Source organism: Odontesthes bonariensis, chromosome 23, assembly GCF_027942865.1.
Source record: "Odontesthes bonariensis isolate fOdoBon6 chromosome 23, fOdoBon6.hap1, whole genome shotgun sequence".
Classification (NCBI taxonomy): Eukaryota; Metazoa; Chordata; class Actinopteri; order Atheriniformes; family Atherinopsidae; genus Odontesthes; species Odontesthes bonariensis.
Window position 1 is genome coordinate 18,145,731 of NC_134528.1, and position 17,599 is coordinate 18,163,329.

The 17,599-nt window shown below is 40.9% G+C and overlaps 1 protein-coding gene across 2 annotated transcripts in view; it reads left to right on the top strand.

Annotated features, from left to right (window-relative positions):
• The window catches only part of ankfn1b (ankyrin repeat and fibronectin type III domain containing 1b), a 144,449-nt gene that overhangs the window by 30,677 nt on the left and 96,173 nt on the right, over positions 1–17,599 (top strand). For both annotated transcript variants that reach the window (XM_075458176.1, XM_075458175.1), the window contains 2 exons: positions 4,576–4,757; positions 9,913–10,145. In XM_075458176.1, the coding sequence (XP_075314291.1) occupies positions 4,576–4,757; positions 9,913–10,145 (415 nt within the window). The remainder of the gene's footprint in view (positions 1–4,575; positions 4,758–9,912; positions 10,146–17,599) is intronic.

Consider the following 17,599-nt stretch of genomic DNA (forward strand, 5'->3'; position numbering starts at 1 on the left):
CTCCATCTATTTAGTTTATCGACCAACGTCTGCTGCGTGACTGAAAGAAAAAGACAGTCGTTAATCCGGCCCTACTGTATGTCATTCTTGCTTTCTGTAACGCCCCGAAAGCCTTCGCCAGCAGATACATAAGTGCTGCTGTCGGGATTCTGTTTTGTAGATCACTATTTTTTTAATCATTTTGTGCCGAGGGCAATGTCTCACACAGGTAGGGCGATTCAAATATGAGAAAGGAAATCAATGGAAAGGCAATGCAAGTAAGAAAAAGAAGCATGGCAGTGGAGCACTTCAACTCTCAAACACACAGCCATATATTTTCAAACACTCTGACAACACATTAGTACTGAACAAGACTTTTAATACCGGTAAATGTCTCAGTAGAGAGACGCAAGTAGGGTTTATGAATGAGTAACCACAAAATGTTTAATGGGATTTACAAGAGCTGAATTCTTTATCATATGAATAAATAAAACGTAGATTTGCTGCAGTTGTTTACCGACTTTGATTCAGAAAAAAATGAAAAGATATAGAGCTGCGTTCTGTTTTTTTTTTTTTTTTTTACCCTTTTATTAAATGGCTGCAGGCATATGTGTGCAAAAGATACTCTTGAGTGTGTCTAAAGTTGGTTTCAGCACCATAGATAGTTTTCATTGCAGTAGCTGAATTCCCCACCATGCAGCAGTCATCAAGCTACTAGAAACACACTTCTGCAGACCTGACAACCTGTGCAGCTTTTGTCAAGGGCGACACAAGAGATTGCTCCGAAATGGTTAAAAGCGTCAGGGTTGGAAAAATATTTCAGCCGTTGCACATTGAAGTGAGGGAGTTGCATGTACTGCTTTTAGCTTCAAAATAGGTCACTAGTACAAACTGCTGTACATGTGTCGCACTGAAGTGTGTTCTCTGGTTGTAGGAGAACAGCACATTTCAGCCTGCAGTGCCAGCGAGATGGAGAACAGAGGCTCCTGCAAAGTCTTCTGAGTTCTCTTCAGTGTCGGTCAAGCACAAAGGGATAGCCTACGGAGAAGGAAACATTTGTTCTTTAAAGCTTATAGATAAAGTGATATGCTGGCTTGAGGTTTATCTGAAATAAAGATTTTTTTTTTTTTTTACTTTTTTTGCAGATAGTGTATTTTCACACATCTCAACCATCTCATGAATCGTTTTCATTCATCTTCCCTCCTTGCTACACTATCATCTGTCATTCGTGAGAAATCTGATTAATTTGCTGTGATATTTTCTGTGGCACACAGCTGTTTCCCTGCGCTGCAGCATGAGAGATAATGCGTTTGGCAACAGGAAACACGTCGTACACTTGATACTTTCAACTCAGGGGAAGACACTGACAATATAGATTGCTACTGGGAGTCAAAAATAAGCCTCTCCACTCCTCTCCTATCGTCTCCTCTCTTGTCCTTCTCCTTGTCTCTCCCCCTTTTTGTAGTCAGGGTCGCTTAGCAACAGGTTTGTTGGATGAGTGAAGCCCAAATTGTCAGAGTGGCCTGGGCCGGCTGTTCAACCCAATGTGTTATCATCGTGATGTGCCGGTGGGAGACCAGCAACTGTGTTTGTGCACATGCGACTGTGCTGTTCTACGTGTGTGTAAGTGTTTACCAGTGGGCCCCGAGTTATTTCCCCTCATGGAAATTGCAAGGAGGTGTGTGTGCGTGTGTGTGTGTGCTTCAGGAAAATACCTTTTCATGCAAGTCTGTATGGATTGTTGAGGAGTGGGAGACTTGTCACTTTCTAAAGTATGCGTTTGTGTGTGTGTGTGTGTGTGTGCATGTGTACCCTGCTTGCAAGTATACAGGCATCATAAAAGCATATTTCACCGTCAGTCAGACCTTTCTGTGTTGTCTGTATTTGTGTTTTGAAAAACATCCAGGGAATTTTCTGATCCCTGGTCAAATATTCACAACTTCAAAACACCCACCTTTTCTGTCAGGTTGTAGTTTAATAGCTGAGAGTGGGCAGATATCAGTGCTGTGGCTCATCAGACCTGCAGTCGGGTGTGTAGTTGTGTACCTGGGACTTGGAAGCAGCTGTTGGTTTACCTAATACAGTATACCCCAAGTGTGAACTAGCTCTATAATCGCAATATGTTTGGGGGGGACTGAAGTATTTCCCTCAAACACTTTGAAAACCCTGCTCCCCTTTATCATAAATGAATTCATAGTAGGCACTCCTTTTAGGCATTCAAACACTTAATGGACTAAATATTTTGGTAGAAGAACAGGTTGAACTGTACAGTTTGCATCACTTGGATGATATTTTTTTCTTGACTGATGAGAATATGTATCGCTGTAGTTCCTGCCGCTGCCATTGCCCGTTTGGGCTACATAAAAGACATTTAAGACATACAGTAAATGCACCTTTTTTTTTCTGTTTTGAGCTAATATTGGATCATATGTCTCAAGAGAGCAACTTTACAGGAATACAACCTGTTGAAAATTGCAGGAGTCCATTGAGTGTTTGTGTTTCTAAAACCGTTTCCTCGGTTTTAAAGCCTGGAAGTGGGGGTTAACTGTCATGTTGTCATCACCAAATCTCACTCATGCTGTAGCTCTTCAAAGTGCTCACTACAGATTTGATGACATACAAGCAGTGTTGGGATGACAAAATCACAGTGAAGATGGGAGACGGAGATGACTTGTTCCGTAACCACGCCGTTAAAAATCTGAAAGTGATTCTTGAATTCCTTCTTCAAAATGATTTCAAAATCACAGCGAAACAAACTCACCTCACATCTTCCCTTGAATTTCTTCTTTGAAGTTGATCTTCTAAAACAAATCTCAGTTTAAATGCCAGAACTCAGAAAAGATGTCAGAGCTCGTCGGCGCGGAAGAAGTCAGCTTGCTTTTTCGCAATTGATTTTCTGCCGAGAATCATATGCTCAGTACACAAACTTGGCCCTCAGCACTCTGGAGGTCAGTTGTCTTTGGACACAACAAGACTGACCTGTGTCTGAAATTCTGTCTGCTTCAGTGACTTTGACCACATCAATTTGATCAGAGCTTGATTTATTTATTTATTTATTTATTATTTATTTGATTAGGACAATGCACATTAATCAACATATCAGCAGAGCATTAATGTAAATATTCCAGAATTAGCAAAGTTGCTAAATTTCATCCGTTGTATCATAAAAAAAAAAAAAAAACATACAGACAATACACCATGACAAATGGATATAACATGCAGAAATCTGACATAAAAAAAAACAAAAACACTAATTCACATCAAAGTTAAGAGTTCATACACAAAATGGAAAGGACGGAGGGGTTACCCATGAGAGCAGGTCTGGGTTGTTTTCAACCGCTGTTTAAGGGTCTTTTTAAAGGTGGTGTAATTGTCACAGTTTCTAACATGAGTTGGCAGTGTGTTCCAAAACTGTGTTCCTCTGATGGACACCACCATTTGGCCAAATTTAGTCCTGCACCACTGTACATCACAGTCTCCTCTAGTCTGTGCTCTGGTGTTTACTCTAGAGGATTTTGTCTTTATGAAATCCTGTTATGGTGGAGGGGCTAATCCTTTCAAAACCTTAAAGATGAGACAGACATCCAAAAACAACTGATGGCTATCAAGATCCAAGATTTTATACTTTTTAATAATTTTACAATAATTGTGATGTATAGGTTTTTTTGTCAAGAGTTTTAAGTGTTCTCTTGAAGAGAGACTTGATTGGTTTTAAAGTACTCTCTGATGTATGTGACCATGTTGTATAACAGTAGGAAATATGAGTAAATATCATTGCATGCATATAAGTTTTCGCTGACTCCATAGTCAGGGACGGTGTTATTTGTTTGAAATTTGATCAATTAAATTGAACTGTACTTGTGACTTTTTTAACGTGTTGCTTAAAATTAAGATTGGAATCGAAGACTACCCCGAGGTACTTAAAATGTTCAACCACATCAAGTGTCTCTCCATCTTTTTTGTTGTTTTTTTTAAATGTTAACAACAGTTTAGCTGGCATCGGATGCCCATTATCTTCAGTGACTTTGTATTGTTGAGTCTTTTGAAGGATTCTTGCTTAAAGTGTCTGCGTTAAAGTGTCCCCCCCCCCAAGAAACAACAAGGCTGAGGCTGTGTCAATGGCTGTGACACTTCGGTGAAACAAAGGGAGGTGTAAGTGTTTGTGTCGTCTCCGCTGACTTCCAAAAGCCACTAAATAATAGATTTAAAAGCTATAGATAATCACATAAATGATACGGCTGTTGTTAAGCTGTTCCTTTGATTGTGGCTATTGATTTCCATTGGAGAGTGTGTGGTATTGGCTGCTGCAATCGATCAGTTGTTTTAGTCATTCGAATGACCCTCAGCCTGATTAAGCAGAGGTGAAAGTAATTTCGCTATCGATCTGTCAAGCTGCTTTTGTTTCTCATTCGTAGGAAGCCACGTGTTTCTACATGTTCACGTCTGTGTTTGTGTATGTGACAAAGGGTTGTACAGGCTTTTTAAAAAGATTTATTACTTGCATGAACATTCAGATTTAGCAGCCATCCCACTGACATTTGTGTATTATTTTTAACTAAAACAAATCCCCTCATTCTACATGTACTATTTATTCAGGTCCCTGGAAAGGAAGCTACAGAGACCCCTACTGGCGAAGTCTCGTACACTCCCCAGCATCCCCCAGTCTCCAACGGTCTCCAGGGTCCACCACTCGGATCTCATTGGTGGGAGTCCTCCACGCCTGAGGAACCCTCCGTCTGCCACCAGCCACTCAAAGGCCTGCACTCTGCCACCTGCAGGTAAAAACCAAATGGAGGCTGCAGCTGAACAGCTGCAGTGTCTTTAAGTTGCCAATCTTTGGGGAAACCAGGCGACTTTCTTAAGGTGACTCTATCTTTCATCCATCAGGGTGAGAAGTGAAGCTGAGGGAGTGTGATATTTTTGTGGCTGAGCAAAAAGTACCCGGTTAGATTGAATGAAACATGACGTAGAGGTGGAGCCTGACTAACAGCACTAATTTTGGTGCAGATTAAATCCCTTTCTTTAAAGTCGCAAGATAAGGCATTGGCTTTTGTGTGGGACTGTGTCCTTCCAGTTCATCTTTGAATAGTAATCTCTGACCTCTGAGCCCTGAATGTGTCAGCCTCTTGAACTTCAAGTCAAATGGTCGGTTACTAAAAAAGCATTATTTGCTGGACACACAACATTGTTAAGGGCACAAGAGCTTAAAGTAAATTCTTCTCAGATATGTCAAACACGACTCATTTCTTTCACCTTTCCCCCCACGCCTTTGATATTTGCCTCACATGACTGAGTGCACACAGCACCTACTTTTCACAGCAGTAGCATGTACAAGACAAATATAGAATATCCTCTCTCTGCCTCTCTGTTCTTTCTTCTCGGCTCCCCCTTTTGCTTTTATATCCAAATGTAGGACAAATGTTTTGAAGGGAAAACTTTGAGCAGAGTATGCAAGTCCAAAACAGGCAGTAGGGGGGAAAAGATATTTCTACATACATCTAAAATGACAGATCTCAGACATTTGCTCATACATTAATGACATATCTTAAACATTGTAAATGTAAATGTACTTTATTTATACAGCCCTTTACAGACAATCATTACGATGTACCAAAGTGCTTTATAGCAGGTAGAGAAGAATAAGTAAAAACAAATACAAACAATACAAGAACAGTGAAAGCAATAAAATACAACAAAATTGAATAAGATAAGAGTGTCATCATACTACTGGGTATTAAAAGCAATCCTAAATAAGTAGGTTTTTAGCCTAGATTTGAAGAGGCCCAGATAGTCTCCAAAAGATATCTTAAACATTGAACTGACAACAGAATAAATCTACGACTAGATGAAACTTATATTTACACAATTTCATAACTGACCTACATGCAGGATCTCATAATGCATTCATAATTTCTCAGTGGGTAGTAACAAATCAGTTGATTTCACTACCAGCAGCTCTGAAAAGTTTCCAAAGTGGGTCATTTGTGAAATAATCCTTCCTCGTGCCCAGACAATCACATGAAAGTTGAGGAGTCAGAGCTTTACATGTCTTCGGTTACACATCCTGAAACTCCGCCGAGAGAAAAATGACATTAGAGAGGAAAACCTTATCAGAATGAGAAAAAGTTTTCTTCTGGAGGTGAACCACAGTCCCAGTGGATTGACCGAGGGATACGGGAGGTTATAACTAAAAAACAACACAGTCAAAGTTCATATTCAAGCGTAAAGAAAATGTTTTGCACTGGTATCGCACTAATATTTGTGGTCTCGTTGAATTTATCATTGAAAGTAAGTTTGAGCTGCAGCCTTTTGGAGTTGCTGAAGGAACTGAATACGGATCGGAAATCCTACTGGCAAGTACAATGAAATAGTGCATGAAGAGCACACGAAGAGCACACGCCTTTTTTCTGTCCCTTTACTCCATATATTCTCAAAGGATGACAGCCTGGAAGACAATATCATGAGCAAAATCCTCCATCAATGCTGTGGCTGAGCAGCACAGAGATCTCAGATAGGTGAGGTTAGACATCTTGATCGTGCTGTGTAAGTATTTGGAAGACCAAAGTGCCTCCCAATCCTGACCATATATGTAGGGTGAGGCTGTACAGCTAATCTGAATGGGCTGTGAAGAACAGATTAAATGAGAAGCTAGCAAGCTGAAGAGAAGTTAAGCACAGGCTTGGTGGAGAACATGACAAAAGCAAGGCCGAGCGAGGAGCCGATGAGAGGCCTTGCGCCCATTTGTGGGGTGTGCTCACCACAGAAGCCTCTAGCCCCGGGTCTGCTGGACAAAATATGGTCTGGCACCAGTTAAGCTTTAGAGTAGGGGGTTGAGCTAGCAGAATGAACTCTCAGCACAGAGCAGATGCAAGGTCACGCGAGGAGCTGTGGCGCTCTGCTGCGCGATCAGCCGGAAGCTCTGCAAATACAGACTTTGACTTTGGGGGGGTCAATGGTTGTGCAAGCTCCAGATTCCTGTTTTTCTCTTTCTTTTTTCAAAAAGGATTTCTCGTTTGCTTCACAATTACAAATATTTTGCCTCTCCAAGGTTGTTGTTTGAATGATAAAGACTCCCAAAGTCTCCATTTCATTCCAGGTTGTAAGGGAACAAAAAAGGAAAAAATGGCACTGTACTAGTCAATTAAGCTGACTGGGCATGTTTTTTTTCCCCATCTTTTCTATATGTTAGAAATATTACAGCGAATACGCTCTTTGTTTAGGACACTTCGTTTGGCCTCTTCACTGATTAACACCGAAACATCATTCAGTGATTAACGTTAAGTAATAAAAGTGAGAAAAAAGACGGGAAATCATAAAAACACTCACTGCCAGAGACTTTCTCTCCCCTTCCCTCTGGCTCAGTCTTTACACCATTCTCTGTCATTATGCCTCGTTTGAATGATGACAATGTTACTTCGTCAATAAACCCACTTTGTTAGAGGGGCATCAGCCCGAGCCTTCAATTCTCTAATCTAATAAATCGTTCCTGTCACCACGTCTAATGATCCTGGGCTGAACAGCATCATCTGTGCTTGGTTGATGTAGACCAAGTGCTTCCATTTTACGCCCCTTTACATCTTTACTGTCTGTGTCTGCGCTGTTTCCCCCTGCCCTGGTGCTGCTCTGATGGAAATATCAAATTAGAGAATTCAGTCTCACGTGGCTCCTTGTTGCCAAGCAACTACTGTCATCTACCATGATGCTGCTTCACTCTGCCTGCCTCTCTTTATCCCTCCGGTTATCGGAAGACAACTTTTTTTTTTTGTCTTGGTTTAATAAGCTATCCGCACTTCATTTCGCAGACTTAAGCCGCATCTTGTATTGGCGGCAAAGTATGTCTCCAAGTTCATGCTGGGAGTAACTCTCAATTTTTTTTTTTTTTTTTTTTGCAGTGCTCCGCTCAGCTTTGGGAGCCAAATGTGATCTAATAGCTGCTCATACAGTGAATCTAATGCTAATATATTTCAGGCATTGAGGGTCTTTCGTCAGCTTACACAAAACCTCTCCTCACCTGGAGGCATTGCCTAAAATCACTTAATAACGAACATTACAACCAGGCAACTGGAAGTAAAGTTAAAAAAAATATATAACGATTTCAGAAACCAGACAAGTAAACCTATGAAATGTTTGGAAGTCCTGCTCAGAGACTTGCAAATCCTTTAGAAAGTGTTTTCTGTTTGCCATCTATTTGCTTCCGTTCTTCTCTCTCTGCAAAGATCGATTTGATTTGGCCTCGGGGACTGAGATGTGAAGGCAACAAGCAAGTGCCTCAAAGTGCCAGTGCAACTGATACATACTTCGAGCCAAAATCACAATGAAGTTGCATTCATTCACACAATTTAGTTTTTTTTTTGTTATTGGACAACAGAACAAGAATTAAACCAATGTCAACCAACACATGTTTACCAGCAGCCAGTAGCGTTGTGCGCCTCTGAAATCCTCATTTCACGACTGCAATGCGAAATGACAAGGTCACCAAACACTTCTACCTAACACAATTGGTTTGCTGTGATTGCAGCTATATTTGGATGCAAAACCATAACAGATTGTCTTTTTTTCGACTGCAGCGGCAGCTTATTCATATTCAAATCTACAGACACTAGACGTGTCTCCATCAAACTGCCAAGTGAATTTGAAGTGAGCTTTTGAGATGTACCAATAAGGGAAATGTAAATCGGGCCTAGATTCTTTTTTTGATTCTTAAGTACCACGCCATGTTCGGTGCGAAAAAACTTAACGTTATCAGTTTATGTGAGGCTAAGCAGGGCTGACATGAACAGAGGAGAAGGTGTACTGATAGCTCAAAAACCTCAAAGAAAAAGAAAAATGAAAGAGTAAATGGAGAACTCCTCAAAAAAATTGCAAAAGCCACGTCAGGCAAGTATTGAAAAAATATTTTAGACGATGCATTTACCATTAACCTTTTCCAATTAAGACTTAAAGATATGCATCTAATTTTTCCATGGAAACACGACAGTTGAAACCACTTGCCTGGAACAGCGTGAAACCAGATTTATTACTGTATAAGTATTCTGATTGATCCGTGCTAACATTTGAAATATATTCTCGCCGTATTCTGGGGACACGTGAAATATTTTTTTTGTTTAAAACGGGGTTTAAGATTTAAGGCACATTTACACTTACATTCCTCCGAGCTTAATTTAATGCAATTGATTTTATTGCAGGGACATTTGCACACATTTTCATTTATGAACGGCATGGTTAATGCATGAAATGATCATTTTCCATCCACCAATTACTCAAGCCCTGCGATAATTACATGGATTTAAACTATTCATGACCTTACCTTAGTATTTAATTGTGTAATATCTGCCCAAAGGTTTTTCATTCCTTTTTTTTTGTAGTTGCTCGTTTTAAGTTGATGGACAGAGCTGATGTAGCCGGTCCAGCATACAGTATATGAGTTCCTGTCAGCTGTGCGATTATATGAGCGCAGTTAGTCAGGTGTTGAACACTGACAAGAAATTTGACGAACGTCAAATAGAGAGGAAGTCGACTGTGATTGCTGCGGCTGAGCTACGTTCTGACAGCACACATCCATCTCTACCGTGTGACTGTGAAAGCTCAGTCATTGTGTCAGAGCCAGAGAGAAAAATGCGGCTGTTGCTCCAAATCCGGTCCTTCCCCTTTGTTTTACATGAGCCATAATTCCTGTCCAGCATCTGTAATCTTAATCAAGTTGGTAAGGAGGCAGGCTAAGAATAATGTGGTGGTTGTAAAGTGGTGCAGTTTAAACAGAAACTAAATTATATGTAGACACGTTTTATGGAAGCAATCACTGAAGGACAGTTCCCTATAATTGCTTTGTCCAATCTGTTACGCTCTCATATATCTAACTTGGTGTTTTTCCTTTTTTTTTTTTTTCTCCCCTCATGTTTCTTTCTCGTCTGCGTTGTTCCTTTCTTCTTCTAGGAGAGCTGTGGCGTTTGGAGGATGACATGGAGGGTGACGATGAGACCGAGCAGAGCACAGTGGCCCGTCCCCGCTCCCAGTCGCCCTTCTCCCACTTCCGGGCGCGGGCTGCTTACCTCCGGAAGAGCATGTCAGCGGATGACCACCTGGACATGGGCTCAGACTACAGCTCAGGGACTGCGGTCGAGGGCAAGCCGACCCGTGGCAATAAGGGAAAGCTGAAGAGAAAGTTTGTAAGTTTGTTCTTCTGCTTCGAGTTTTTGGGTCTTAAAGAAAATCTCTTTTTTCTTTCCGCTCAACAACAGTATGCCTGGCTAAATTCTTTATCATAACTCAGTCCAAACACTGCAGGCCTACTGTTGTTTTCATCCGCTTTCTTTCATTCTTTCTCATTGACTGAGAGTTTCGCATCATTAAGACACTTCAAGTCTGACGCACGCTCTCTTTTCTGCTTATCGTTATTTCATTTACAAAGAACTGTATCTGCCCTGCCTGCACCTCTGTGGTTATCAAACTATGACCCTTTGACATCATCATATAAATAAAACATTTGTGTATATGTCTACATATGAGAGAGAGAGAGAGAGAGAGAGAGAGAGGAGCTCATTACATTAAAATGAGTGAACATTGACAATGGCAGAGTATCGTAACATAGGACATCTGCTGTCTAGTTGCCAGCTTATGAAGCCACTGGGCCTTGACCTCTTTCATTTCATCTAATTGAGGAAGCGTAATTGTCTCAGTTGCCAATTCAGTTTTCTCTGCGAGTGTATGTGTATGTTGCTTTGGATCTTCCGGCTGCAACGGTGCAAGACATTAGGCGGCGAGCTTGATGAATGGGCATTAAACATTGAACACCCATATATTGTCCCTTGTTCATTGGATCAGGTAACTGGAGACCTCATTACCAGCCCCAACTTTGTAATTGATTCTCCAATGTCAGAGGTGCAACAGTACACCAGCAGAGAGAGTGGGGGGGAGCAGTCCGGTGCGCCTTTTTCTGTAGCGTACTGCTGGACTTGGATGGATGCTGCGTAAAATGATGATGGAAAGAAGATATTACTCTGATGGCTAAATCTCAAACAGAATTCATATGTCAAGGGTACAAGAGCTTATTTCACGGGCTTGAGCACAGGCCGACAGCTTAACCTCACTGCCTGGAGTTAGGGTACGTTGTGGGTGTGATCCGAGACAAAAGTGAGACCTCCAGATCCGTCGCTGACGGGAAAAGTAAGGAGAGGGCTTCACTGTTTCGCCTCTTGATTTGAAATGGGAACAGCGCTGGAGCTGGTGACCTGCCGCGCGTGTTTCAGGGTGAGAGCTCATCCATTTTTTTTTTTGTCTTGTAATAGCACGCAGCATTAGAAGCACTTTCAAAGACACCTCGTTAATGCATCATTTCCGCTTTAATATCACAAATACAGCATCTAATTCAATGGCGTACGGTCTCACGCGGTATAATGTGTTAGGCGGACGCTTTTATTCAAATGGCTTTTTTTGTGCAGCTCCATGGGGACTGCACTTCTGGCGTCCAGGTGGAAAACTGACAGAAATAAAAGCATGTTTAACGGATCATCAGAGAGACAGGTTATATAAGGCAACACCCTATTATTTCCTTTAGTCTGCCCATAGGAAAGTGTCTCTTTTTTAAAACACAAGAGACGGTCAAAGGAATGTATTCTTGTGCACAGTGGGGATATTTTTCACGTCTGAATAATTCATTCATGCTGCCTGTCGTCTGTGGGTCTCCGTCAGTTAGTCGTTCCCTTTTCTTTTCGTTTGTACGAAAAAAGATGGCAAAAAATAAGACAACTAGCTGTGTTGGTACTTTCGTTTTGGATGGAAGAAGAATACATTGAGCGCAGTGAGTTTTTTGCTTGTTCTGCAGAGCAGCGCTTTCTAGAAAGATGCAAACAGAGGAGGTTTAGAAAGTTAGATCCTCTGCCAAGTAGAGAGCTAAGTCGAGAGGTGAGACATCATATTCAGTGTTGTTTTACCGTACGTATATCTGCAGCACGGTTTAAAGTGTTGCATACAAAAAGAGATGAAGCATGGAACAAAGAAAGCGCTTTCAATTTGGGTGAGGTCCCTAAGCACCTTCTTTAAAAGATTTTTAGGGCAAAATGGAACACAAAACGGAGAACCAGGTCACGATGGACTTTGAATATGATAAAAGGAAATATTACAGCATAAAAGCAACACAGCTGTTGCAAATAAGGCTATAAAGCTTGTCCTGACAATTTCAAAGTTTATTTACTAAATGTTCAATGCAGCAGCAGCACTTTATCGATCCTAAACTTAAGACTTGATAGATTTAAATACAATACTAATTTAAATCTGACATCGTCCCATAATGAAGATTACATGGAAATCACTTTAGTTTATGGCCAAATCAATTTTACTGATTGCTTTTTTCTCCGTGATGTTTACTGATCGATTATTCAATTTCCTAATTTGCGGCACCAGCACTGTATCATTGACTTGGCAACAAATCAGGAGCAAGCATACGGACAGATAACCTACTGAATGCATGCAGGTTCCTGTGGCAACACGCCATAACTGCGCAGCTTCGTTAGGTGTCGTTACTGATCTATGGTTCAACAGATTTCCATTAATAAGGTGTTCCTTCAGCTGAAAATCTATGTTGCTCGTAGAGTGTGTCATCAGGATAAAAAAAAAGAAAAAAAGGTGGCGCTGTTACAGCTGATTTAAATCCAGATGTCCGTACTTCACCTCCACTCCAAGTTGTCATGGTGATCCAGCCAGGTTAAAAGAGAATTACCTTGGTGACCCTGAAAATTCTGGCTCTGTCTTACACCCATTAGGGAGGGGGAAGGGAATGCAAATGTCTTATCATTCGTGAGATTTAGTGCCTGCTCCTTGTGTCTGGACACATCTTTTGTAATTATGTGGCTGTGAGATTAGAGGTTTTAATCTTTATGAAGACACTGTGGACTGCGTGATAAAGAGCGCAGGTGATTCTGTTTGTAGTTAAGTTCAGTACAGGCAGAGAGGGACAGCGTGAGAGTAACAGAGGAGAGAGTGAACGTGTGTTTGTGCTGCTGCCAAGAACTTAATTATCTACTGTAACAGTATCATCTCCATTCCAATGTTTTCCCTGCATGTGCTCCGTGTCATCTGTCGCCTTCAGCAGCTCTGGGCACATTTAAGTTGTTTAGTTTTACAGTTTAAGGGAGCAATAATCCGTTGTATTGTACTAAAATCAGAAGCAGCTTGTTTTGAAAACCGGCCTTTCATCCTATCATGTTGATACAATCTGCGTGCCTTTACGTTGGCAGTGTTAACACTCAACAGTGTGAAGCAATTTGTGTCATGCTCACGAATAAAAAAACTGCAGCTTGGACTTCACCCGTCAGTTTGTACTTCCTCCCGTACACGGACGAGAATCTTTGTTGGACTGGAATCTATGTGAACAAATACACACGTGTGCAATATGAAGTGCATCTGCACTATTTCATGCTTTGACATTGTAAATATTGCTTTCTGAAGAGCGGCATGATTTGTTGCATGATTGCGCCACTTGCTTTAAATCCGGTTGCATCTTATACATCAGAGAGAGCCCAAGAGTATTTGGTCAACATCTTGACATCGTCATCATTCACCTTGAAGCATCTTAATGATGACTGATTCCAGAAGGGATTTTTTTTTTATTCTCTCCCTTTCTTTATTCAAAGAGCATAAAATGTATCCCCGGAATATAATCCTGGTCGTAAATCTCCGAGAGCCTTTTCTTGGGTGTTGAGAACAACAGAACAACAGAAATTCATTCAGCTCTTAGTGTTTTCGCCAAACATAATTGAATGTCTTAACATTCTGCAAGTGGAATGTAAATATGCATATTTCTGCGTCTGTGCATGTTTTATTTATGCATAAATGTGCTGGGATGGGCAAATGCACTCAAAGCTTCACAGCAGCAAGCCGAAAAGGCTGAGTAACCACATAATCGAAGTACAGACCGTGTCATTTCTGCTGATTGGATGGCTGTAACTACATAATGCGTTGTCCTCGCTCATTTGCGGTGCCTCACTCTGACACATCCTCTGATGACTCACAAAGTTTCTCGATTAGATGAAACAAGGGGAGTCAATTTACTCACAGAACAACAAAATGCAAATAATTATTTGTCACAATTTCCTGATTCCTGGAAAAGCCGCAGGATACGCCCCAGGACACATTGCAAAACAAGTCGTTTAGAGAGATATATGCTCACACACATACAAAACTTCTTTTACAGTGCCGGCAAGAAACCCAGTGGTGTCTAGATTGTTCTATAAGTCAAATTATATTCAGCATGTTGCTTTGGCCAAAAAGGCTCTGGGTTGTCTGGGTTGGTTTAAGAAACATGTCACTGCTCCCTGTGGTTAAGCTCTGTCTGTGTTTGGAATCATTTATGCTGTAAGGAAAAATTCAAGGGACATGCTCACGCATAATCATTCATAAACACAAACTGAACGCGAAAAACTAACCAGACAACAGCTTACGTCTAACATAGATAACAGATTGTGAAAAGACAGCAGCCAGACTAAAATGAAGAGCTTGGATGTGATTCAAAACTGTCAGCTCTGGCGCCGCTCTCGCCACCTGATCTGCTTGTAAATAAGCCCGTTTGTGTCTCTAACAGAAAACATTCACCTGAAATGGGGACTGCAGGGATTCATTGAACAAATCGCATCTATCCACCCCGACCATCTGTACAGAAAATACCCTCAAATACTCTTAAATCCAAAATTACAGAGTCTATATGACGAGTGATCCCAACTCTCTTAGGGGTTAGAAAGACGAAAGAGAAAGAAAAGCATCTCAACAGCTTGAAACGCCTCTGTGCTTAAGATATTTAGTCCGACAGCAGTTAAGCTGTTTGTTTCAACCGGTTTTGTGCTTACAGACAAAATCTCTTTTTGGACGCAATGTGTTGTTTTCCAATAAATCATGGGGCTTTCCACTTGTTTTCTTTGCTAAATCACCATCTGATGTGTCCTCAGATGGTTCATAAAGGCTCACGCACGCCGAAGCTGTTCACACGTGACGACGGTTCTGCCTAAAATGCAACAATTCAAGCAGCGAGGATAGGCTGTCTTTTCTGCCTCAGTGCAAAAATGAAGTTACTTGACCAGCCTGAAATGAACTTAACTAATATGATCAAGTATGAATGATTCAGAAACAGTTAAATTCTATTTAGATCAATATAAAGAGCAGAAAGTCGCACAAATATAGTCCTTACTGACATAAAACATAAGAATCCCATTTTCAGGTCGTTCACAGAATGGGTTTCCAGTTAATATTGTACTATTATGGTCCTCCAGCCTCTTACAAAATCGTCTCTGATTCTCTTTGCCACCCACCCATTTCTATTGCTTTCCCACTATTAAGATGCTGGGTAGATAACATATAGTCAGTGTTAACGATCTTGTCAATGGGAAGCAGATGTGTGCAGTGTTATATGGGAGCATCAGTAGAGTCGGTGCCATGCTGACCGCTGTGGTGAGTTCAAAGTGGCTGAGAGGTGAACAAACTTGAAAAGTGTGCTTATTTTTTTTTTTTTTGGATGTTTTGGTCCACTGGGAGTCTGTGAGCTCAAACGCCTTTTCTATGTTTTCCTCCTGTTTCTCATTTGTTTCCCTGTGCCCATGTAAAGACTGCGTCTCACCAGCAGTGAACTCTATTTCGTAAATAAAGTAACGGAACACATGTACAGTATGTTCAATAGACTTGCTTGTTAGATTATCGTGACAATTAGACCTGAAAAATAAGGCCCCACTAGTTCTCCTTATTCATATATCAGTTGAATCGTGGTTCTTTTGAAGAAACGTTACTTTAAAGCAAGTGCACTGAAGGACCACAGGTACTTTTTAGTAATAATGATGATGAAAGAGATCCAGTACTTCAGATTATACTGCCATGAATGAGTCATGTGAATTTCCGTTACCATTGTTTCTGGAATCCTTTTTGAACAAAACACAGGAAATATTAGTTGAGGACCACAAGTGGACAGCCTGTTATCGTTAATTCTACGGTGAAGTGGTTATTCACGGTGCCATCTCAGCATATTACTTAGTAAAGGTCTCACACCGGGAGGCCTAGTTGAGCATTGTGATGACAATGTCGTCTTTTTTTTTAGTACAGTATACATCACAATTACACAGTTGGACTCATTGTCTGATAGACCGGGGACGACAGATGTTGAACGGCATTAGTTTGAGAGAGCTCCACTATTCCCTCTACTGACTAACTTCCAGTGGCCTCAATCGAAATAGGACAGAAGAGTGCAGCCTCAAGGCCTTTGCAGCATTAGCGCTGTAATTACTGGGGTAATTAGTCTGATGTTTTGGCCCACATGGAATCAGGGGAAGGACTGACGATGGGAACTTCTCCAAGTTGTTTTTCTTCCTTCAATGTCTTTCTTACTGCCTGTTTACATCTCCCCTTCTTCTTTTTTTTTTTACCCCCATTCTCATTTGTTCTATTTTTGACCCATGTTGCATCTATCAGGGGGTCACATTGCCATTCACCCAAAAAAAATGCACGGAAATGGAACAATATGTGTATCTTCTTCTGGACTTGTCTTAGAAGCTGCTTGATCGCAACTTCAGTTTAAAAAAAAAAAAGCTTTTTGCTTTCTTTTTGTATAGTAACCACACAACCACTACTGATAGACATTTCTGTTGCACATCCGCTTAGCTTCAACAGCTATTTATTTCAAAATCAGGCATGTAGCTCCTAGTTAGCAGTCATTGGTATCACATTTATAACACTGTGGAATGCTGGCTGTAGTTCTAGTTAAAAAAAAATCTAGATTCAGCAGCCTGGGAAGTTCAAGAGATGAACTCTGATGCACTCTGGATTTTTTTTAAATGATGAACTTTTATGATTAATTTGTTCTTAATCCCAAATTGCCAATATAAATTCACTTTGAGGACTGCAAGGGAGGTCAAAAATAATGTGCTAAAATGATCAGGGTAAAAGAACAAGGTCCACAGAAGAGATCTTCACCTGCACCTGCATCTTTCTACCTGATCACCTGCGGGAAAATTCCGTCCCGAGATGCTTTTTGTTTGATGTTATTAACCGTCATCTCCTCCAATCTTGCTTGTATCAACAAGCTTTAATGTTAGTTGAAAGCAATTATCTTAGCAATTATGTTATTTAACCATCATAGTGTACATGAAATAAGAAGTTTTAATTTTAAAAAGTCCAGTTACGTAGAGATGTAGATGCCCACACAGCTCCAAGAGGACAAAGCTCGCATACCAACAGGAGTCCAGCGTACAGTTCGGGTCATGGTTACATGTGCTTCTGCTGTCTTGTTTCATTCTTCTACTGACCACACGGTGGCAGCATCATGCCACACAATAGAAGTCCCTCCTTCTGATCCCCCTTCTCATCTCAGTGCTGTGTTTCTTGTTTGTGACTGAATTGGTACCTGGGTGGTGCTTGAGGTTTCTCTCCAGTGACTCATTCATCCTGGGATGACTAACACAGAGACATCACAGCGGACAGTCATAACTGCAGACAAAAAAAAGTACTTTGAATTAAACTGAATTAACTGCCATCGGAACCAGCATTTGACCTTGGATAACTTACTAGTTTTCATTATCTTTTGAGACTTTTACACAAGAGACAAGTTAGGCTCTCAGCTGCTTTGTAAATGTAAAACAATGGGGTTTTT